The sequence below is a fragment of the Nematostella vectensis genome, chromosome 1, assembly GCF_932526225.1.
Source record: "Nematostella vectensis chromosome 1, jaNemVect1.1, whole genome shotgun sequence".
Taxonomy (NCBI): Eukaryota; Metazoa; Cnidaria; class Anthozoa; order Actiniaria; family Edwardsiidae; genus Nematostella; species Nematostella vectensis.
Window position 1 is genome coordinate 9,603,429 of NC_064034.1, and position 23,341 is coordinate 9,626,769.

At 42.8% G+C, this 23,341-nt stretch overlaps 1 protein-coding gene across 6 annotated transcripts in view; it reads right to left on the reverse strand.

Moving 5' to 3' along the window:
- LOC125561222 overlaps positions 1-23,341 on the reverse strand; it is a 37,825-nt gene that overhangs the window by 12,707 nt on the left and 1,777 nt on the right. For 3 of the 6 annotated variants that reach the window (XR_007307258.1, XR_007307257.1, XR_007307259.1), the window contains exons 2-15: positions 21,797-23,082; positions 21,359-21,515; positions 20,413-20,734; positions 19,315-19,600; positions 18,413-18,589; positions 17,939-17,984; positions 17,751-17,867; positions 17,118-17,579; positions 16,965-16,994; positions 16,520-16,705; positions 16,169-16,300; positions 15,429-15,694; positions 14,705-15,200; positions 976-1,431 (exon numbers count right to left, since the gene is read on the reverse strand). Coding sequence is in view for 1 of the 6 variants with exons in the window: in XM_048724987.1 (XP_048580944.1) it covers positions 15,080-15,200; positions 15,429-15,694; positions 16,169-16,300; positions 16,520-16,705; positions 16,965-16,994; positions 17,118-17,579; positions 17,751-17,867; positions 17,939-17,984; positions 18,413-18,589; positions 19,315-19,600; positions 20,413-20,734; positions 21,359-21,515; positions 21,797-22,983 (3,489 nt within the window). In the remaining 5 variants the exon portion in view is untranslated. Of the gene's footprint in view, positions 1-218; positions 1,432-13,532; positions 15,201-15,428; positions 15,695-16,168; positions 16,301-16,519; positions 16,706-16,964; positions 16,995-17,117; positions 17,580-17,750; positions 17,868-17,938; positions 17,985-18,412; positions 18,590-19,314; positions 19,601-20,412; positions 20,735-21,358; positions 21,516-21,796; positions 23,083-23,341 lie in introns of those variants that run through there. The other 3 variants (XR_007307254.1, XR_007307260.1, XM_048724987.1) reach the window with 3 other exon arrangements.

Below are 23,341 nucleotides of genomic sequence, written 5' to 3' on the forward strand. Positions count from 1 at the left end.
ACTAAAAATATCCTAAAATGTACAAGAACCTTCACATAAATCCTCGTAAAAGATGGGTAATCAATATATATATATACAACTTTGATCTTTTTGAAGCGTCAACCCCTTTTCTTCACACCAAAAAATTCTACCAAAATGTAGTGTCAGAAGTCGTGGTCTACCTGTGGCCTTGCGGTCTCCCAGTGGCCTAGAGGTCTACCTGTAGCCTCGCAGTCTACCTGTGGCCTCGCGGTTTCGAAGTCTACCTGTGGCTATCTGGTCTTCCTGTGTCCTTGTGGTCTTCCTGTGGCATTGCGGTCTTACTGGGGCCTCGTAGTCAGCATGTGGCTTCGTAAGTGGCTTTTCGGTCTACTCACCAGCCAATTTGCATTGGAAATCAAAAGCAGTTGAATACTAACAATTCTAACAATAATATTAAAAGCACTAGCACATTGTTAGGGTGTCATCAGTAGTTCTTTTCTGTGGCTTTCTGGTTTGCCCCGTGGCTTTGCGGCCAACCTGTGGCTTAGTGGTCTGCCTTTACGCTTTGTGTCATCTACTTGTGGTTATCTGGTATGCCCAGTGGCTTTTTTATCTGCCTATGGCTTAGTGTTTTACATGTGGCTTTTGGTCTACCTGTGGCTTTCTGGTTTACCCACTCAAGTTGGCCCAGTGGCCTTTCTAATCAACTTTTATTGGCTTTGTGGTCTGCCTGTGGCTTTCTTGTTTGCCCAGTGGCTTTTCTATTTACCTTTGGCTTTGCGGTGCGGCCTTTTGATTAAACTTGGGCCCAATAGCACGATGGCCTACCAATGACTTAATGGTCTGCCTTAGCATTGTGTGATCTATCTACCTGTAGCTTTCTGGTATGCCAAGTGGCTGTTTTATCTGCATATGGCATTGTGCTTTACATGTGGCTTTCGGTCTACCTGTGTCTTTGTTGTTTACCTGTGACATAATGGTCTGCCTGTGTCTAGCGCTAGCTTAATGGTCCACCTGTGGCTTAATGGTCTACATATAGCTTAATGGTCCACCTGTGGCTTAATGGTCTACATATAGCTTTATGGTCCACCTGTGGCTTAATGGTCTACATATAGCTTAATGGTCCACCTGTGGCTTAATGGTCTACATATAGCTTTATGGTCCACCTGTGGCTAAATGGTCTACATATAGCTTTATGGTCCACCTGTGGCTTAATGGTCTACATATAGCTTTATGGTCCACCTGTGGCTTAATGGTCTACATATAGCTTTATGGTCCACCTGTGGCTTAATGGTCTACATATAGCTTTATGGTCCACCTGTGGCTTAATGGTCTACATATAGCTTTATGGTCCACCTGTGGCTTAATGGTCTACATATAGCTTTATGGTCCACCTGTGGCTTAATGGTCTACATATAGCTTTATGGTCCACCTGTGGCTTAATGGTCTACATATAGCTTTATGGTCCACCTGTGGCTTAATGGTCTACATATAGCTTTATGGTCTACACGTGGCTTTTGTTTTCCTGTGGCTCTTTGTTCTACCTTTTTTGCTTAGTGATCTACCTGTGGTAGCCAATTTACGGCTGACTTAAAACTCTTGTCGCCTTCGCGTGGTTAACAGTCACAGACCTCATTTCAGAACTGTCTGGTCTCTTTCTCAGGATAAAATTATCGTGTGTAAGATCTTTCATCGATGAACTGTAAAAAGAAAAATGAATAGATTGATTTTATTTACCGGTCTTTCACCCTCTTTAAAACTCCTTCCCGCCAAAGGTATCCCACCCTCTCATCTTTTACCTCTGCCATCCCACACTATTCATCAGTTTCTTGTCTTTACTCCCCATGCCTGTCACCAAAGATAAGGCCTATCTGCTCTTTTCATACTTCAAGCACATTTTATTCTACTGAAAGAAAGCCTTTACCCACCTAAACTCTGACATGGTCTTCTGCGACATAGCATACGACTTCTGGTTCCAGTCTACCTCTTCCCTCAGGTTGTCGATGCCTGACTCGCTTATGGTTCTCTGGAAGCTGCCGCTGACCGGGCTCCCGATACCGCGGATCTTGGCGCGTAGCATCGGCGGATCACCCGTCTCTTTGCGATGCTTGCTTGCCTTTTTCATCGATTTTTTGTCTTTCTTGCTTTTCTTCTTGCTCTTATTCCCGTTTGTATTGTGTTTTGGGGCATTATACTGCACGATAATAAACAACGGTGAATATTTTGACAACAGCGCCACATCACAAACATATCACAAACAAAAGGCGAGTTACATTGAGAAATCACGTGACTTTGAGTAGCAAACTTACGCCAAGATAATGTTTGCGGCCGTCACTTCAAAGAGAGCAACGAAAAATAATGGAATCCTTTATTAAAAAAAGCCTTTTCTGACACTTTCAAACTTTCTGGCTGATTCGTAAGCGATGAATAAGTTGCTTTGTTGTTGTTATTTTGCCGCCTAGACCTGGAGCGCGAGTTTGACACTCAAAACGTCACGTGATTTCTAAGTGCAAGTGGCCTATTCACAAGCGCTTAGTGCGCGATTTGCGATTTTCCTTTTTTCTTAGCGTTGGTTTATTCTTATTTTTGATACTATTGACCCTCAACGTAATCAAATTTTGTTGCCAAAGTGGTTAAATAAACTTATTTTGATACAGTTATACCCATTACCACCATCGGACACTTACCAAATTTGGCACAAGTTTCGCGTCTTGATTCCAAACCCACTCAGTGTACGGGCTCTGGACTATGGTTAAATCAGTGCGTTGGGCTTCAACAAGATTCTCAGCCGATTTTGACTTTAGAGGCTTCTTTTTGAACTAAAACAACAACAACAAAAAAGATATCATAATATGCGCATAAACTGTAAGGCTTGTGCGAGAAGATTTTAAAAGTTGAGCTGCTATTGACTGCTCGATTCCATTACCTTTGTCTTATTTTCATTGGTTACACAAGTTTCAAGTAAAAGCATAAAATGATGAACGCTTTTTATGCTTCCCTTTTACCTTGATACATAATGCAGATGACAAATGGTTTCTGTTACCTTTTCTTTCTTAGAATTCGTCTTCGTCTCCACCACGTCACTCACGAGCCCGTTTTTCGGTGTATCTTGTAGCTGGACATCTACAGCATCTATTTGGTCATGGCCTTTCTTAGAATCCCTTTTAGACTCCTTCTTGGATTCCTTTTTAGATCCATTCTTGGTCTCTTTAGACTTCTTTGAAAACCACTAAAAACAAATCGAATGTCAATAGAAAAATATGTCAATCAAACAGACTGTCATCTTGCTGATGGACACGAAGACCTTCAAGAATGACCTTTTAGAATGACTAATGGAGATCTTCAAAAACGACTTTTAAAATGACCTTCAAAAATGATCTTCAAAATGACTTTCAAGAATGACCTTCATAAATGGTTTTCAAAATGACGAGCTGTGCGGTGTTTTCCACAGTAGCGAACGCACTTATTTTTTCGTGTTTCATATTATGTTCGTGCAACGTACCTTAGATCCTTCCTTGGACTTTTTACTTTCCTACAAATAAATAAAAGCTGATTTAGTCAGATTATTGCCAGAGCAAGGTAGGCTGTCTAAAATATTGAAGAAGAAATTGAAACGTGTTTAACACGTGATCTTCTCACGTGATGTCATTCTTACCGCTGTTTTGGCGGGCGTAACAGCTTCAAACGCTGAGCCCTCGCTCAGGGGCAGCGGTTCCCAGTTGGATGTGACCAGTCCGCTTTCTTGCTCATGCTCAGGGATGTCGTCAAGTGGCTGGGATCTCCTAAGGGGGGAGGGGGGAGGAGACCATGAGGGGTAGTGGGCAGAGAACGCCGAAGACGACAAGCCAGAGGACGAACAATCGGGTGAGCTAGGGGGGAGGAGTGGGGACAGATCAGTCTCGGAAGTCTCAAGATGATTGCTAGACGCTGACGTGCTTCCAGGGGACCGGGGTTTGGAAGTGACGGAATGGATTGACACTCGCATAGGGCCTCTGGACTGAACGGAGGAATGGTTGGATGACGTAGTTGTGGACCAGCTACTGCTTGAGGTGGACTGGGAACGTGAGTTTTCATCGCGTGATACCTTGGCGATGAGTTCTACCTCTTTGAGACCATTCTGAAACAGTAATCAAAAACTGACACTAAGACAAAAGCTATGATATGGAATGCAAAAGATAATTTACTAGAAAACAGGGTGTCACTTTAAAATGTGTCACGTTGTGAGGGGCGTCACGCGATATCAACAAGTCTGTCATATTTTCTGGTCCAAAAAAAGTGTGTTTCTTACGTTGGTCGGCGCCCGGACAAGCTGAGCTGACTTCCTTTTCTTGTAGGGTCTTGCGTAGATCGGTTCTGGTGTTGTTTGTGTGGTGCTCACTGGAATTTCTATTGTTGCGTCTTGATCCTGTAAAAAAATATTCAAGTTCAGTTTTTCCTCTTTAACAAAATAATAACCAGTCATCGTGCCCCCTACCATTATCTCTTTAGGCGTCACTCCAACAATGTTGCCCCAGGCTTCCCTAAAACAAGAGTATTCGGCGTGACTCCAAGGTCTTAAAGTTTGACAACGATATCATGGACACGACAAAGTATTCGTATTCTGCGGTTGAGACCTCAGCCGAAATCACAGTTACGAAAACTCAGACAACCTCTCAACAAATTAGCGTCCACCACTGGCATTTCTTAACGTTAGTAAATGAATAGCGGGCTCCTGTGGTTAACAAATTCCTATGTTAGAGGTGTAGGGGACGGTGCTAAATGCGGAAAAAGATAAAAGGAAATACTTCGCCATCACTCGTTTTCAGCTGCTTTGGGCTGCGCGCTCAGCATCGCCACAGTACCCCCGAGCCGCCCTGTGTTTTTTTAGGCTTTCTGGGCAAAATCAATGCCTGCGAAAAAGCCTAAAGTTTAAAGCAAAGGCATCACTTACCTAAATTCTGGTGTCATTTCCTCGAGTCTAACTTTGATGAATCCGTCTTTTAGCTCGATACCCTCACTCGTGGTAATATTAGTCACGTGATACTTGGCGTACGACGGTAACTCGCTCAATGACTTGTTCCTGACAATGATCGCTTTTTCTACGGGACCAGGCCGTACAGTGATAAACCTAAGTGACAAGTGCGTCTTGTAAATAAAAAAAAACGCCCGTAAAAAGCCCTGGCCGAGAGTGGCCAGGCCTGGGTGAGGTCTCGTCTCCCAAGCACGAGGACCAGGACTTGTAATGTGAACTGAACATTTGATCATGCGCATTTGTTCATGTCTCGCGATGTTAATTTGCGCTATCTAACTGCTATCCATTCATTTCGAGTTCGAGTTCGAGTTCGTTACTGTTAAATATGCTAATTACATTTGATTAATTGTACTTTATTGTAGTGCTTACTTGTATATCTGACTCACCTGTAATCCAGTCTATACTGCGAAAGGTTGAATTAAACTCATTATTATTTTTATGAATGTTGCAAATGAAACGACTCAAAATAAAAACAATAAAAACACATTCTTTTTATTGATTGAATAACTGAGATTTGGGCCTTTATGAACGGAGCTCGAAAAGCGGATACCCTTCCGACATTCTGCGATTCCTGATTTAAAACGTTTGAGCCAAACAGTACATCTGAATCTCCATGATCATATTTTTTAGCACCTCCATTAATAACACATCTCGAGTCTCTATAAATAGAACCGCCATTAACTGAACATTTATCCGGTCACACCTCGATTGATTGAACACCTTTTTCGGTCACGAAGTCAACAGAGATTCCATTGTATAGCATATAGCATATATCATATATCATATATCATAGTATAAATTATGTAATAGCATATATCTACCTCGGCTCACTAGAGTCTTTTGCCTTAACCCTGATCAGCAGCTGAACTCTCCCATCATTCGCCCGATCGACAAACATGTTGGAGTCAGTCCTAGTAAGTGTGTGAGTGTCAGTGTGCTCGGGTTCGCTTTCCTGTCCATCTTCCTTGCCGATCCATATGTACTTCTGCGGTTTTGTACCCGTGTCGTATGTAGCCAGCATCACCCCTGTGTGCTTTTCCGAAGGATGTATTCCTAGAAGTGTGCCATCACCCTCGACCGTGTTTGCCTTCCACCATCCCCAGTTGCCTAAAGTGACAAGACTTTTGATTATTTGAAAAAAAAAGAAAAGATAATCGCAAGAGTTTTCATATAAAGAGATGCACGATGTTAAATACACTATTAAGGAACGAAAACACTTGCCGATTCATCAGACTCCGTATACGCTCATTTTGGGGTTTGACAAGAAGTAAAACTGCGCATTTCGGTTGAGTTTGGCGGGGCCTCAATTTTCACGTTGAATCTTTGTGCCTATAAAGGCGAAATAGAATGCTGCCTCCATTGATCAAGCGGAAAGTTATTTCTATGTCGCGACGGTTTTGACAAATTGCCTCGTTCTTGGCCAAGATGAAGTTTGGCTTGACATTCTTCGATTTGACAACACCGTACTGAAAAATTAGTCCCACCTCGAGCGAAAAGCGCAGTACAGAGCATGCCTAAAAGTCTACGCAACTAGCTCACCTACCAAGATTAGGAAACTAGAGGAAACAATTCCTTTAATGGTTATAGTTCGCCGCCACTACTAAGAAATCTTACAAGGGTTATGTCACTTTATTCGGCCATTGAGCTTGAGTATGTTTTCTTACACAGATTAGTGATTTCATCACACTCTCCCTTCTAAAGCTCAGACATTTTCTACTCAGATATATATGTGTTTGTTGTACCACCTTGTCCCAGGCGTTCTATGCAGGTTTCCTCTCATTGGAGATGAACCGTGAGACAGCCTGAGGTCTGGGGCAAGCTGCACCTGTGACGTCACACCTCTTGCCGCCCACAGAAAGCGCAATTAGGAACCCGGATAAGAACGCCTGGGACTATTTTGCCACTCTCGCATACATACCAATCTTCTGTAACCTGTCCACGTCTTCAGCTGTCAGAGCATCCACCCAATAACTTCTATTCTTGTCCAGTGTTACCTGTTCCGGTATATAAATACCAAGGTCCGCAGCCCTCTGATACTCGGTCACACTCAGACTGCCCAATTTCACAGGCTCATCCCCAACTGTCTTCTCCATCGTCACGTGATATGACGTCTTTGTTGGTGACGTCACGTGAATGTCTGACGTCACGCGTTCAGGCGGTGCGGAAGCGACAGGATCAATGGATACTGGTGATGAGATGGGTTCGGATGAGCGTATCCGGGTAGGGATCGTGGGGTCAGGCTGTGGAAGAATGAATGGGTGAATAAGTCAGTATTTATTTTGTTGTTGTTTACATTATCATAAATTGTTTACTGTGTTTTATATCTCTACAACGCTAAGAGTAACACTAGAGTTGTGCAAACAATCATTTTACATCATTGGAATTTGGATAGGATTAACAAGATTTTTTAGACGACATAAATCCCATTTGTTGTGACTAACAAAAAAGTCATGGACTGACACGAACTTCATCACTAGAAGAATTCCATCGTACTCTGTTGTGCACTAAAGCACTGCATTAGGCGCTTTGAAGCCTCATAAGGCAGAGCTGTGGCAGGCCTCGAAGTGTTTGGGGGGGGCAATACAGAGACATTAAGAATATATTGGGGGCACAGCCACGCCCCTACTCGTAATTTCCTAATTAGTTTGGTAAATGTTGGATAAGCTGTGGCACGTGCCCCAGTCTGTTCTTCCGCGTGCTTGTGTCGCGTCACGTATAAGTGAACTGATAGAAAGAAACTGGAGGAAAGCTCTGCTAGCGGGGTAGGCTGGAGGTGCTTTCACATAAGAACATGGAAACCAACTATACTCCAATAACTTCCCACAAAAGTCTTTGATCCCAAGAATGTGTTATGTTTTACCTTGTCATAGACTTCTCCTTCCAGTTCAAATTGCCTTGGTTCTAATCTCTTGCTCCTCATCTCGTATCTGTCCACCTTGGGCAAGTCTTTCTTGACCTCCACAGAAGGTCGTCCTTCATGCTCTGACACATAACTTCGCAGATGGGAGCTCCGGTCCCTAAAAGTGACAAATGCATCACGGAAATTGCTGCGGCGACATTTGGTATGGATTGCCATTTCTAGAGCCTTTGGGATAGTGGGTTAGGAATATGACGGCATACTTTGAGCGACAGAAAGACGACGACTGGACGGACGGGGGGACGGACAAATGGACGGACGGATAAAAAAGGTAACTTAATGGGCTTAAAAACAAGCAAAATAAAATGGTTGAGATAACGTGTCGAGTAAGCTACTCAGACCTTCTGTCAAGTATTTACGTTTTTTACACGACATCCATACCTGTATTTGCTCAACTCTTCGACACTCTTACTCAACGCAGCAATCTTGCTCCTTAAAGCGCTCATCCCAGACGCCTTGCGCTCAATCCGCGCCCTTTCGGCCTCCAACAAGCTGCTACTAGTTGAAATCTCCCTGATGTAGTCCGATCTTCCATTCGGCCCATACATCCTTCCATACGTCGATGAATACTTGCTGAGCCTGTCAATCTCAGGTGTAGGGCCTAGCGGACTTCTAGGCCTGTCGAAGAACTCCTCGTGGCTGTTTTCCTCATCCTTTAGGACCTCCCCGTTGCGGGAGAGGTAATTGCGAGTGTAGATTGAGCGGCGGGCACGGCTATCCACATCGTTGACATCACTATCAACAGGGGAGCGGTAACTGCTCATATAGGAATCTCCCAAAGTCGGGGAGATGGGTGAGGCTCGCGGCTCGGAAATGGTTCGAGGAGATAGCGGCCGCTCGTAAGAGCCGACAGAGTATCGACTAGAGTATCTGGGAGTGCTGTATCCTCGGTCGGATATCGGCGATGTGGCACGCTCGGAGTAAGGCCTATGCAGGTCTCTATACATGACGTCACTCACAAGGCTGTCGAGATGGTACTTGCTGGAAAATGAAGTCGTACTCCTGGACGCATTGCTTGAAAACTTCTTGGTGCTGTCCAGTAACTGCTGTATGGCTCTTTTCCTAGCCTCATCGTCATGCAGGTAGCTGCTTCTCTCCGACAGCTGGCTGCGGTAAGGGCTACTGTACGTGCTGCTACTAATGCTGCTACTACTGTCGTATCTTCTGCTGTCCGACAGAAGGTCTTCCGTGGATCTACTCCTCTGCTTTGTGTCGTCTAGTTCTTCAGCTAAGCTGCTTTGGGTTTCCTTGTACCAATCTTCTTTAGGTCTAGGCGTGTCTTTGTGTTTTGCATTGCTCTCCGTGGGCGTACCATCTGATACTAAACTGCTTGTACTAAGCCTTCTGACTCCTGTATCCTCATCAACCCCATTCAGATCAATAGATATCCCTTCCTTGCCGCCGTCAGAAGAGATGAACTCTTGTACCTCACGCGTTTCGTTGCCATCCGAGTCAATACTAGTAAAAGTTCGGATCATTTTGGATTCCTTAAACAGTTGTTTGCTTACGTTTTGTGGAACGTTGCTATTCTCATCGATACTGTTAAATGTTATTTCTGTCGCCATTTTTGTAAGCTTGAGCTCGATAACAATGTTCTCGTGATGTTGTCGTCAATGGGACCCTTCGTCCTATTGAATTCTTGATTCTCGACAAAAATACATAACCTGAAATTGCAAGACTTTTTTTAATTGGCCTTTTGGTCGTATCGATATTTGGGAGTTTGTATTACAGAAAATCATTAAGAGTAACAACCAAACAAATTCACAGACTTGTGTAAAATGCAAAAACGCAGTGCTCTGAGTGCTTTGGTCGATTTTAATAAGATCAGGACTATTATTATTTTGTTAAAAGGGATTAAAAGGATTCTCCAAATATTTTGTACGAGCGAATGATCGTAAATTATTCAAAGTGGACTATTGTTTTTATGTCTACTAGTATGTAATATTGCAATGAGCGGGCTTGAGTGGATAATGATGCCTGGCCAACGATGCATAAAAGAATTTGTCTAGAGAGCGTTTGTACCAGCGCCTAGAAAAGTCACGAAACTTTACCATCATCCTGTGTTGACACAAGCATTCCAATTCCATTTAAAATCCCAAATAAGTAGAAAGGAAGAAGATAATTTTTAGCGACGAATCGTCATAATTGTACAATTTTCATATCGGCGCTCCATCGTGTCTGAAATTGTAATTTCTCATTTAGACAGATTATACTCAAAAACCACTTATAATAGAAGTAATAAGGTATACAGATCACGGATAAGATATACAGTTCACGCTAAGCAAACAGTGCCCTTTGCTAAACGATACTGCTGGGAAAATAATACTCAAAATAAGAGACGTAAATACGAGCTGTTCGTTTTATTGTAGCGAGTCATAGTTGGCGCTAAAACTTTGACCTTAGGACCTTGCAAAAGTGATACAAATATTCGCCAAAAACTCTTATTTAGATAAAAAATAGTGTACTTGGAAACTAGGGTGATCATGATTTAGAGTAGTTTATCTTCTTTATTGTAATGGTACACATAAAATCCAGTGAATGGTACACATGGGTGTAACATTACAGAATGGTCCACATAACAGTATTGGCGTCGATAACGAGCCCGAAATCATCCCTTGAAAAATATGTTTTGGAGGATTTTTAGCAAGACTAACGAACACATAACATTTACTGTTCGGACATATGGCATATCGAGGTACTTCTTGAGTCAGGGACTGCGTTACAGGCGCTATAGGTACTCTGCTAAACAGTAGGCACTCCCAGTTAAATAAATGATGGTACTAACCTTACATCTGAGGTGTCCTGAAGCTCTTATGAGGGCGTACCTTTGACATTTACCATGGAAATCGATCCATTAGTTCGTTGTAGGTTTCTAGACCTCGATTGGAAGGCCGGTCACTATAACAAATAGTTATAGTTGAAGAAGTACTTCAGGAATTAATAAGAATCGTATTGGATCCTTCCTAATACTTGAACAAGAATAGTAGGATTTTCAAGAAACCTGGTGTTTAGCAGTTAAGCAGTTGTAAACCAACGAAGGAAGAAAATATGGAAATGAACGATATCACCGTTATAAAAAGTACCATCTGCGCCCAAATACAAAAATGTCAACTTTTAGTTTGGGAGTGTTTTACCTGTGCAAGCGTCAGCGATTGCGAGGTTAAGGATCAGGACATTGTAGGTCTTCGACAGCATCATACGTCTTCTTGCAATAACCAAACACAAGAACACGTTACCAGTAAACGCGACGAGAGCGATACCGGCGTAAATCGCCTTCAGAAACCTCGGGGACTCATAGCCAGAATCATCAGCTCTCTCATCGTCGTTAAGCGCAAAACTGAGGTTACGATATCTCCGAGTTATATTGAGAGCCATATGAGAAGTGTGCCTTACACTTGTATGACTCAAAGGTCGACTATTGACATTACCAACGAAGCTCTCAACAAGTAATCAGTCCAGACATACGAGATCACAGAGCATTTGACTCTGTTCCCCACGAACGTCTTCTTGCTAAGGCTCAGTTCTATGGTGTCAGAGGAAAAATGCTTATATGGCTTAGAAACTTTCTGATTGACCGTAGGCAACGAGTTGTTGTAAATGGTGCCTGTTCAAGCTGGTCAACTGTGCTGTCTGGAGTGCCGCAAGGCACTGTATTGGGACCAATATTATTTCTAATGTTCATCAACGACATGCCATCTGGTATCCAATCACAAGTGAAGCTTTTTGCTGATGACAGTGTACTCTATCGCCCCATCCATGACCATTCCGACTACGCAATCTTACAACAAGACCTGCATTACCTTGAGCAATGGGCCAAACGGTGGCAGATGTCATTCGCCCCTAAAAAATGCTACGTGATGTCGATCACTTTGAAGCGCTTCCCATTTCAAGGTTCGTACACATTTTGTGGTTCTGTTCTGGAAGGTGTGCGGTTTCAAAAGTACTTAGGCATTTACATCACGCCCAGTCTTAACTGGTCCAAACAGTGTGACGAGATCAAGAAGAAAGCGAACAGGGTGCTAAACATTCTCCAGAGGAACTTATCATCATGTCCCGCTGAGGTCAAGGAGAAAGCCTACATTAGTCTTGTGCGTCCTGTAGCTGAATATGCCTCCCCAGCGTGGTCTCCACACACTCAAAAGGACATCAACTGTGTCGAGTCAATTCAACGCCGCGCTGCCCGCTTTGTCACAAACGATTATCGTAGAGATAGTAGTGTTTCAAACATGATTGCCCAACTAGGATGGCAATCGTTACAAAATCGTAGAGTGGTAAATGATATTTCTTTATTTTACAATGTTAATTTTCATCACGTAAACATTGACTTTCCCACTGACATTAAGCTGAGACACTTCAATTATGCTACTAGGACTAGTTCCCGTCATTGTTTCCAGTTTGACCATCCAACACCAGCAGTAAATTGTTACAAGTTTTCGTTCTATGTAAGATCTGTTCCAGTTTGGAACTCACTGTCTCAATCATGCTTTAACAATATATCAACTGTAACACAATTTCGTGCGGCCTTGCCTAGCGAGCTAATCCTGCAATGATCGTATGCTTTATTTATTTGTTTTTAATGTGTTTTTTTGTGTATCATTACTATTACTTGATTGTACTGTTTATTTATGTATTATTTATTGTTATTTATCTATTTATTCTGTTGTTGTAGTCAGCTTTTTTTTTTTTTTTTTTTTTTTTTTTTTTTTTTTTTTTGGGCCTTGGTCGTCGACCGCTCATTGCCGGATTAGCTTGCTAGGGGCAATTATCCTAATTAAAGATTAAAGACTACTCAAGCTACGGAAGCGAATGGTCCAGAAAAAGACTTTTCTAAACAGCACTCGATGGGGATCGGAAAAACCCCTCGCGTTTTCAAATTTTCGTTTAAATTGCTGTCAGTAGAAAAGTTATTAAAGATGTTATAGGACGTATTTCCGGATTCTAGGATTAGTATTGATGTATTATTTTTCATGTGTTAGTTTTCTTTTGCTTTAAAAATAATAAAGGGCGCTTTTTTGAATATTGGTATCTCTATTTTAATAGGAGTACCTCAAGCTCGCTGGCCACTAAATAGACAGACGTTTATGGCTCTGGAACCAGGGTGTGATCTATATATCTGAAAGTGTATATTTGTGATAAATACAATCCAACCAGAGCAGTATGAGTTCAAATGAGTGCCAGAACACTCAGACCATCCAAGTTCATTTCATGAAATGTGATGTATCGAGCTCACCAGTGTCGTCCGCCGTCTTGGGTTTTACGAAACGAAAATATCGTCTAATTGAACAGGGAACCACCGAAAATAAAACTAAATGGTTTACAACGAGTGTGTGTAGGTAGGCCCTTGGACTTGTGCGCAAAAAAAGTAAAAAAACGGTCATAAAAACGCTGCTTGCAAGATATTTGAAAAAATTGCAAGATATTTCCTGAGTTCTGCCAGACGTCAAGCGAATTCCGACCCCGAAACCGCATCCTGACCGTCATGCATAGCGCGGCGTCTGGGTACGAGACTGGCATTTTTAATAACATTCAAAGACTCCGCCTCGATCCTTGAAACAAGCGTTGCCTTGGAAACGTAAAGGAAATGAATTTTTTTTCCATCTAGAAAACTTAGATTTGAACTAGTAGATAAGGAAAAAGACGTCGAAAGGTATATAAAAAGGTTTAATGACGGTGGATACAAAAACATGAGTAGTAATTATTCCAGATTGTACTGGATATCATAAAGCTTTCAATATTCATTACCCAGAACCATGGCTTTACGAAAAAGAAATTGCCTATCAAATATTTTTTAGATCCGTATATTGTCGGATGCGCTGTCAATAACTAGTGGTAAATATTGTTCTACTAAAAATATCCTAAAATGTACAAGAACCTTCACATAAATCCTCGTAAAAGATGGGTAATCAATATATATATACAACTTTGATCTTTTTGAAGCGTCAACCACTTTTCTTCACACCAAAACATTCTACCAAAATGTAGTGTCAGAAGTCGTGGTCTACCTGTGGCCTTGCGGTCTCCCAGTGTCCTAGAGGTCTACCTGTAGCCTCGCGGTCTACCTGTGGCCTCGCGGTTTCGAAGTCTACCTGTGGCTATCTGGTCTTCCTGTGTCCTTGTGGTCTTCCTGTGGCCTTGCGGTCCTACTGGGGCCTCGTAGTCAGCATGTGGCTTCGTAAGTGGCTTTTCGGTCTACTCACCAGCCAATTTGCATTGGAAATCAAAAGCAGTTGAATACTAACAATTCTAACAATAATATTAAAAGCACTAGCACATTGTTAGGGTGTCATCAGTAGTTCTTTTCTGTGGCTTTCTGGTTTGCCCCGTGGCTTTGCGGCCAACCTGTGGCTTAGTGGTCTGCCTTTAGCTTTGTGTCATCTACTTGTGGTTATCTGGTATGCCCAGGGGCCTTTTTATCTACCTATGGTTTAGTGTTTTACATGTGGCTTTTGGTCTACCTGTGGCTTTGTGGTTTACCCACTCAAGTTGGCCCAGTGGCTTTTCTAATCAACTTTTATTGGCTTTGTGGTCTGCCTGTGGCTTTCTTGTATGCCAAGTGGCTTTTCTATTTACCTTTGGCTTTGCGGTGCGGCCTTTTGATTAAACTTGGGCCCAATAGCACCATGGCCTACCTATGACTTAATGGTCTGCCTAAGCATTGTGTGATCTATCTACCTGTAGCTTTCTGGTATGCCAAGTGGCTGTTGTATCTGCATATGGCATTGTGCTTTACATGTGGCTTTCGGTCTACCTGTGTCTTTGTTGTTTACCTGTGATATAATGATCTGCCTGTGTCTAGCGCTAGCTTAATGGTCCACCTGTGGCTTAATGGTCTACATATAGCTTAATGGTCCACCTGTGGCTTAATGGTCTACATATAGCTTTATGGTCCACCTGTGGCTTAATGGTCTACATATAGCTTAATGGTCCACCTGTGGCTTAATGGTCTACATATAGCTTTATGGTCCACCTGTGGCTAAATGGTCTACATATAGCTTTATGGTCCACCTGTGGCTTAATGGTCTACATATAGCTTTATGGTCCACCTGTGGCTTAATGGTCTACATATAGCTTTATGGTCCACCTGTGGCTTAATGGTCTACATATAGCTTTATGGTCTACACGTGGCTTTTGTTTTCCTGTGGCTCTTTGTTCTACCTTTTTTGCTTAGTGATCTACCTGTAGTAGCCAATTTACGGCTGACTTAAAACTCTTGTCGCCTTCGCGTGGTTAACAGTCACAGACCGCATTTCAGAACTGTCTGGTCTCTTTCTCAGGATAAAATTATCGTGTGTAAGATCTTCCATCGATGAACTGTAAAAAGAAAAATGAATAGATTGATTTTATTTACCGGTCTTTCACCCTCTTCAAAACTCCTTCCCGCCAAAGGTATCCCACCCTCTCATCTTTCACCTCTGCCATCCCACACTATTCATCAGTTTCTTGTCTTTACACCCCATGCCTGTCACCAAAGATAAGGCCTATCTGCTCTTTTCATACTTCAAGCACATTTTATTCTACTGAAAGAAAGCCTTTACCCACCTAAACTCTGACATGGTCTTCTGCGACATAGCATACGACTTCTGGTTCCAGTCTACCTCTTCCCTCAGGTTGTCGATGCCTGACTCGCTTATGGTTCTCTGGAAGCTGCCGCTGACCGGGCTCCCGATACCGCGGATCTTGGCGCGTAGCATCGGCGGATCACCCGTCTCTTTGCGATGCTTGCTTGCCTTTTTCATCGATTTTTTGTCTTTCTTGCTTTTCTTCTTGCTCTTATTCCCGTTTGTATTGTGTTTTGGGGCATTATACTGCACGATAATAAACAACGGTGAATATTTTGACAACAGCGCCACATCACAAACATATCACAAACAAAAGGCGAGTTACATTGAGAAATCACGTGACTTTGAGTAGCAAACTTACGCCAAGATAATGTTTGCGGCCGTCACTTCAAAGAGAGCAACGAAAAATAATTGAATCCTTTATTAAAAAAAAAGCCTTTTCTGACACTTTAAAACTTTCTGGCTGATTCGTAAGCGATGAATAAGTTGCTTTGTTGTTGTTATTTTGCCGCCTAGACCTGGAGCGCGAGTTGACACTCAAAACGTCACGTGATTTCTAAGTGCAAGTAGCCTATTCACAAGCGCTTAGTGCGCGTTTCGCGATTTTCCTTTTTTCTTAGCGTTGGTTTATTCCCTCAACGTAATCAAATTTTGTTGCCAAAGTGGTTAAATAAACTTATTTTGATACAGTTATACCCATTTCCACCATCGGACACTTACCAAATTTGGCACAAGTTTCGCGTCTTGACTCCAAACCCACTCAGTGTACGGGCTCTGGACTATGGTTAAATCAGTGCGTTGGGCTTCAACAAGATTCTCAGCCGATTTTGACTTTAGAGGCTTCTTTTTAAACTAAAACAACAACAACAAAAAAGATATCATAATATGCGCATAAACTGTAAGGCTTGTGCGAGAAGATTTTAAAAGTTGAGCTGCTATTGACTGCTCGATTCCATTTGTCTTATTTTCATTGGTTACACAAGTTTCAAGTAAAAGCATAAAATGATGAACGCTTTTTATGCTTCCCTTTTACCTTGATACGTAATGCAGATGACAAATGGTTTCTGTTACCTTTTCTTTCTTAGAATTCTTCTTCGTCTCCACCACGTCACTCACGAGCCCGTTTTTCGGTGTATCTTGTAGCTGGACATCTACAGCATCTATTTGGTCATGGCCTTTCTTAGAATCCCTTTTAGACTCCTTCTTGGATTCCTTTTTAGATCCATTCTTGGTCTCTTTAGACTTCTTTGAAAACCACTAAAAACAAATCGAATGTCAATAGAAAAATATGTCAATCAAACAGACTGTCATCTTGCTGATGGACACGAAGACCTTCAAGAATGACTAATGGAGATCTTCAAAAACGACTTTTAAAATGACCTTCAAAAATGATCTTCAAAATGACTTTCAAGAATGACCTTCATGAATGTTTTTCAAAATGACGAGCGAGCGGTGTCTTCCACAGTAGCGAACGCACTTATTTTTTCGTGTTTCATATTATGTTCGTGCAACGTACCTTAGATCCTTCCTTAGACTTTTTAGTTTCCTACAAATAAATAAAAGCTGATTTAGTCAGATTATTGCCAGAGCAAGGTAGGCTATCTAAAATATTGAAGAAGAAATTGAAACGTGTTCAACACGTGATCTTCTCACGTGATGTCATTCTTACCGCTGTTTTGGCGGGCGTAACAGCTTCAAACGCTGAGCCCTCGCTCAGGGGCAGCGGTTCCCAGTTGGATGTGACCAGTCCGCTTTCTTGCTCATGCTCAGGGATGTCGTCAAGTGGCTGGGATCTCCTAAGGGGGGAGGGGGGAGGAGACCATGAGGGGTAGTGGGCAGAGAACGCCGAAGACGACAAGCCAGAGGACGAACAATCGGGTGAGCTAGGGGGGAGGAGTGGGGACAGATCAGTCTCGGAAGTCTCAAGATGATTGCTAGACGCTGACGTGCTTCCAGGGGACCGGGGTTTGGAAGTGACGGAATGGATTGACACTCGCATAGGGCCTCTGGACTGAACGAAGGAATGGTTGGATGACGTAGTTGTGGACCAGCTACTGCTTGATGTGGACTGGGAACGTGAGTTTTCATCGCGTGATACCTTGGCGATGAGTTCTACCTCTTTGAGACCATTCTGAAACAGTAATCAAAAACTGACACTAAGACAAAAGCTATGATATGGAAAGCAAAAGATAATTTACTAGAAAACAGGGTGTCACTTTAAAAGGTGTCACGTTGTGATGGGCGTCACGCGATATCAACAAGTCTGTCATATTTTCTGGTCCAAAAAAAGTGTGTTTCTTACGTTGGTCGGCGCCCGGACAAGCTGAGCTGACTTCCTTTTCTTGTAGGGTCGTGCGTAGATCGGTTCTGGTGTTGTTTGTGTGGTGCTCACTGGAATGTCTATTGTTGCGTCTTGATCCTGTAAAAAAACATATTCAAGTTTAGTTTTTCCTCTTTAACAAAATAATAACCAGTCATAGTGCCTCCTACCATTATCTCTTTAGGCGTCACTCCAACAATGTTGCCCCAGGCTTCCCTAAAACAAGAGTATTCGGCGTGACTCCAAGGTCTTAAAGTTTGACAACGATATCATGGACACGACAAAGTATTCGTATTCTGCGGTTGAGACTTCAGCCGAAACCACAGTTACGAAAACTCAGACAACCTCTCAACAAATTAGCCTCCATCACTTGCGTTTCTTAACGTTAGTAAATGAGTAGCGGGCTCCTGTGGTTAACAAATTCCTATGTTAGAGGTGCAGGGGACAGTGCTAAATGCGGAAAAAGATAAAAGGAAATACTTCGCCATCACTCGTTTTCAGCTGCTTTGGGCTGCGCGCTCAGCATCGCCACAGTACCCCCGAGCCACCCTGTGTTTTTTTAGGCTTTCTGGGCAAAATCAATGCCTGCGAAAAAGCCTATTAACAACGTTTAAATAGAAGTTTAAAGCAAAGGCATCACTTACCTAAATTCTGGTGTCATTTCCTCGAGTCTAACTTTGATGAATCCGTCTTTTAGCTCGATACCCTCACTTGAGGTAATATTAGTCACGTGATACTTGGCGTACGACGGTAACTCGCTCAATGACTTGTTCCTGACAATGATCGCTTTTTCTACGGGACCAGGCCGTACAGTGATAAACCTAAGTGACAAGTGCGTCTTGTAAATAAAATAAAAAATGCCCGTAAAAAGCCCTGGCCGAGAGTGGCCAGGCCTGGGTGAGGTCTCGTCTCCCAAGCACGAGGACCAGGACTGGTAATGTGAACTGAACATTTGATCATGCGCATTTGTTCATGTCTCGCGATGTTAATTTGCGCTACCTAAATGCTATCCATTCATTTCGAGTTCGAGTTCGTTACTGTTAAATATGCTAATTACATTTGATTAATTGTACTTTATTGTAGTGCTTACTTGTATATCTGACTCACCTGTAATCCAGTCTATACTGCGAAAGGTTGAATTAAACTCATTATTATTATTTTTATGAATGTTGCAAATGAAACGACTCAAAATAAAAACAATAAAAACACATTCTTTTTATTGATTGAATAACTGAGATTTGGGCCTTTATGAACGGAGCTCGAAAAGCGGATACCCTTCCGACATTCTGCGATTCCTGATTTAAAACGTTTGAGCCAAACAGTACATCTGAATCTTCATGATCATATTTTTTAGCACCTCCATTAATAAACACATCTCGAGTCTCTATAAATAGAACCGCCATTAACTGAAAATTTATCCGGTCACACCTCGATTGATTGAACACCTTTTTCGGTCACGAAGTCAACAGAGATTCCATTGTATAGCATATAGCATATATCATATATCATATATCATAGTATAAATTATGTAATAGCATATATCTACCTCGGCTCACTAGAGTCTTTTGCCTTAACCCTGATCAGCAGCTGAACTCTCCCATCATTCGCCCGATCGACAAACATGTTGGAGTCAGTCCTAGTAAGTGTGTGATTGTCAGTGTCCTCGGGTTCGCTTTCCTGTCCATCTTCCTTGCCGATCCATATGTACTTCTGCGGTTTTGTACCCGTGTCGTATGTAGCCAGCATCACCCCTGTGTGCTTTTCCGAAGGATGTATTCCTAGAAGTGTGCCATCACCCTCGACCGTGTTTGCCTTCCACCATCCCCAGTTGCCTAAAGTGACAAGACTTTTGATTATTTGAAAAAAAAAAGAAAAGATAATCGCAAGAGTTTTCATATAAAGAGATGCACGATGTTAAATACACTATTAAGGAACGAAAACACTTGCCGATTCATCAGACTCCGTATACGCTCATTTTGTTGTTTGACAAGAAGTAAAACTGCGCATTTCGGTTGAGTTTGGCGGGACCTCAATTTTCACGTTGAATCTTTGTGCCTATAAAGGCGAAATAGAATGCTGCCTCCATTGATCAAGCGGAAAGTTATTTCTATGTCGCGACGGTTTTGACAAATTGCCTCGTTCTTGGCCAAGATGAAGTTTGGCTTGACATTCTTCCATTTGACAACACCGTACTGAAAAATTAGTCCCACCTCGACCGAAAAGGGCAGTACAGAGCATGCCTAAAAGTCTCCGCAACTAGCTCACCTACCAAGATTAGGAAACTAGAGGAAACAATTCCTTTAATGGTTATAGTTCGCCGCCACTACTAAGAAATCTTACAAGGGTTATGTCGCTTTATTCGGCCATTGAGCTTGAGTATGTTTTCTTACACAGATTAGTGATTTCATCACACTCTCCCTTCTAAAGCTCAGACATTTTCTACTCAGATATATATGTGTTTGTTGTACCACCTTGTCCCAGGCGTTCTATGCAGGTTTCCTCTCATTGGAGATGAACCGTGAGACAGCCTGAGGTCTGGGGCAAGCTGCACCTGTGACGTCACACCTCTTGCCGCCCACAAAAAGCGCGATAAGGAACCCGGATAAGAACGCCTGGGACTATTTTGCCACTCTCGCATACATACCAATCTTCTGTAACCTGTCCACGTCTTCAGCTGTCAGAGCATCCACCCAATAACTTCTATTCTTGTCCAGTGTTACCTGTTCCGGTATATAAATACCAAGGTCCGCAGCCCTCTGATACTCGGTCACACTCAGACTGCCCAATTTCACAGGCTCATCCCCAACTGTCTTCTCCATCGTCACGTGATATGACGTCTTTGTTGGTGAAGTCACGTGAATGTCTGACGTCACGCGTTCAGGCGGTGCGGAAGCGACAGGATCAATGGATACTGGTGATGAGATGGGTTCGGATGAGCGTATCCGGGTAGGGATCGTGGGGTCAGGCTGTGGAAGAATGAATGGGTGAATAAGTCAGTATTTATTTTGTTGTTGTTTACATTATCATAAATTGTTTACTGTGTTTTATATCTCTACAACGCTAAGAGTAACACTAGAGTTGTGCAAACAATCATTTTACATCATTGGAATTTGGATAGGGTTAACAAGATTTTTTAGACGACATAAATCCCATTTGTTGTGACTAACAAAAAAGTCATGGACTGACACGAACTTCATCACTAGAAGAATTCCATCGTACTCTGTTGTGCACTAAAGCACTGCATTAGGCGCTTTGAAGCCTCATAAGGCAGAGCTGTGGCAGGCCTCGAAGTGTTGGGGGGGGGGGGGCAATACAGAGACATTAAGAATATATTGGGGGCACAGCCACGCCCCTACTCGTAATTTCCTAATTAGTTTGGTAAATGTTGGATAAGCTGTGGCACGTGCTCCAGTCTGTTCTTCCGCGTGCTTGTGTCGCGTCACGTATAAGTGAACTGATAGAAAGAAACTGGAGGAAAGCTCTGCTAGCGGGGTAGGCTGGAGGTGCTTTCACATAAGAACATGGAAACCAACTATACTCCAATAACTTCCCACAAAAGTCTTTGATCCCAAGAATGTGTTATGTTTTACCTTGTCATAGACTTCTCCTTCCAGTTCAAATTGCCTTGGTTCTAATCTCTTGCTCCTGATCTCGTATCTGTCCACCTTGGGCAAGTCTTTCTTGACCTCCACAGAAGGTCGTCCTTCATGCTCTGACACATAACTTCGCAGATGGGAGCTCCGGTCCCTAAAAGTGACAAATGCATCACGGAAATTGCTACGGCGACATTTGGTATGGATTGCCATTTCTAGAGCCTTTGGGATAGTGGGTTAGGAATATGACGGCATACTTTGAGCGACAGAAAGACGACGACTGGACGGACGGGGGGACGGACAAATGGACGGACGGATAAAAAAGGTAACTTAATGGGCTTAAAAACAAGCAAAATAAAATGGTTAAGATAACGTGTCGAGTAAGCTACTCAGACCTTCTGTCAAGTATTTACGTTTTTTACACGACATCCATACCTGTATTTGCTCAACTCTTCGACACTCTTACTCAACGCAGCAATCTTGCTCCTTAAAGCGCTCATCCCAGACGCCTTGCGCTCAATCCGCGCCCTCTCGGCCTCCAACAAGCTGCTACTAGTTGAAATCTCCCTGATGTAGTCCGATCTTCCATTCGGCCCATACATCCTTCCATACGTCGATGAATACTTGCTGAGCCTGTCAATCTCAGGTGTAGGGCCTAGCGGACTTCTAGGCCTGTCGAAGAACTCCTCGTGGCTGTTTTCCTCATCCTTTAGGACCTCCCCATTGTGGGAGAGGTAATTGCGAGTGTAGATTGAGTGGCGGGCAAGGCTATCCACATCGTTGACATCACTATCAACAGGGGGGCGGTAACTGCTCATATAGGAATCTCCCAAAGTCGGGGAGATGGGTGAGGCTCGCGGCTCGGAAATGGTTCGAGGAGATAGCGGCCGCTCGTAAGAGCCGACAGAGTATCGACTAGAGTATCTGGGAGTGCTGTATCCTCGGTCGGATATCGGCGATGTGGCACGCTCGGAGTAAGGCCTATGCAGGTCTCTATACATGACGTCACTCACAAGGCTGTCGAGATGGTACTTGCTGGAAAATGAAGTCGTACTCCTGGACGCTTTGCTTGAAAACTTCTTGGTGCTGTCCAGTAACTGCTGTATGGCTCTTTTCCTAGCCTCATCGTCATGCAGGTAGCTGCTTCTCTCCGACAGCTGGCTGCGGTAAGGGCTACTGTACGTGCTGCTACTAATGCTGCTACTACTGCAGTATTTTCTGCTGTCCGACAGAAGGTCTTCCGTGGATCTACTCCTCTGCCTTGTGTCGTCTAGTTCTTCAGCTAAGTTGCTTTGGGTTTCCTTGTACCAATCTTCTTTAGGTCTAGGCGTGTCTTTGTGTTTTGCATTGCTCTCCGTGGGCGTACCATCTGATACTAAACTGCTTGTACTAAGCCTTCTGACTCCTGTATCCTCATCAACCCCATTCAGATCAATAGATATCCCTTCCTTGCCGCCGTCAGAAGAGATGAACTCTTGTACCTCACGCGTTTCGTTGCCATCCGAGTCAATACTTGTAAAAGTTCGGGTCATTTTGGATTCCTTTAACAGTTGTTTGCTTACGTTTTGTGGAACGTTGCTATTCTCATCGATACTGTTAAATGTTATTATTTCTGTCGCCATTTTTGTAAGCTTGAGCTCGATAACAATGTTCTCGTGATGTTGTCGTCAATGGGACCCTTCGTCCTATTGAATTCTTGATTTTCGACAAAAATACATAACCTGAAATTGCAAGACTTTTTTTAATTGGCCTTTTGGTCGTATCGATATTTGGGAGTTTGTATTACAGAAAATCATTAAGAGTAACAACCAAACAAATTCACAGACTTGTGTAAAAAGCAAAAACGCAGTGCTCTGAGTGCTTTGGTCGATTTAAATAAGATCAGGACTATTATTATTTTGTTAAAAGGGATTAAAAGGATTCTCCAAATATTTTGTACGAGCGAATAATCGTAAATTATTCAAAGTGGACTATTGTTTT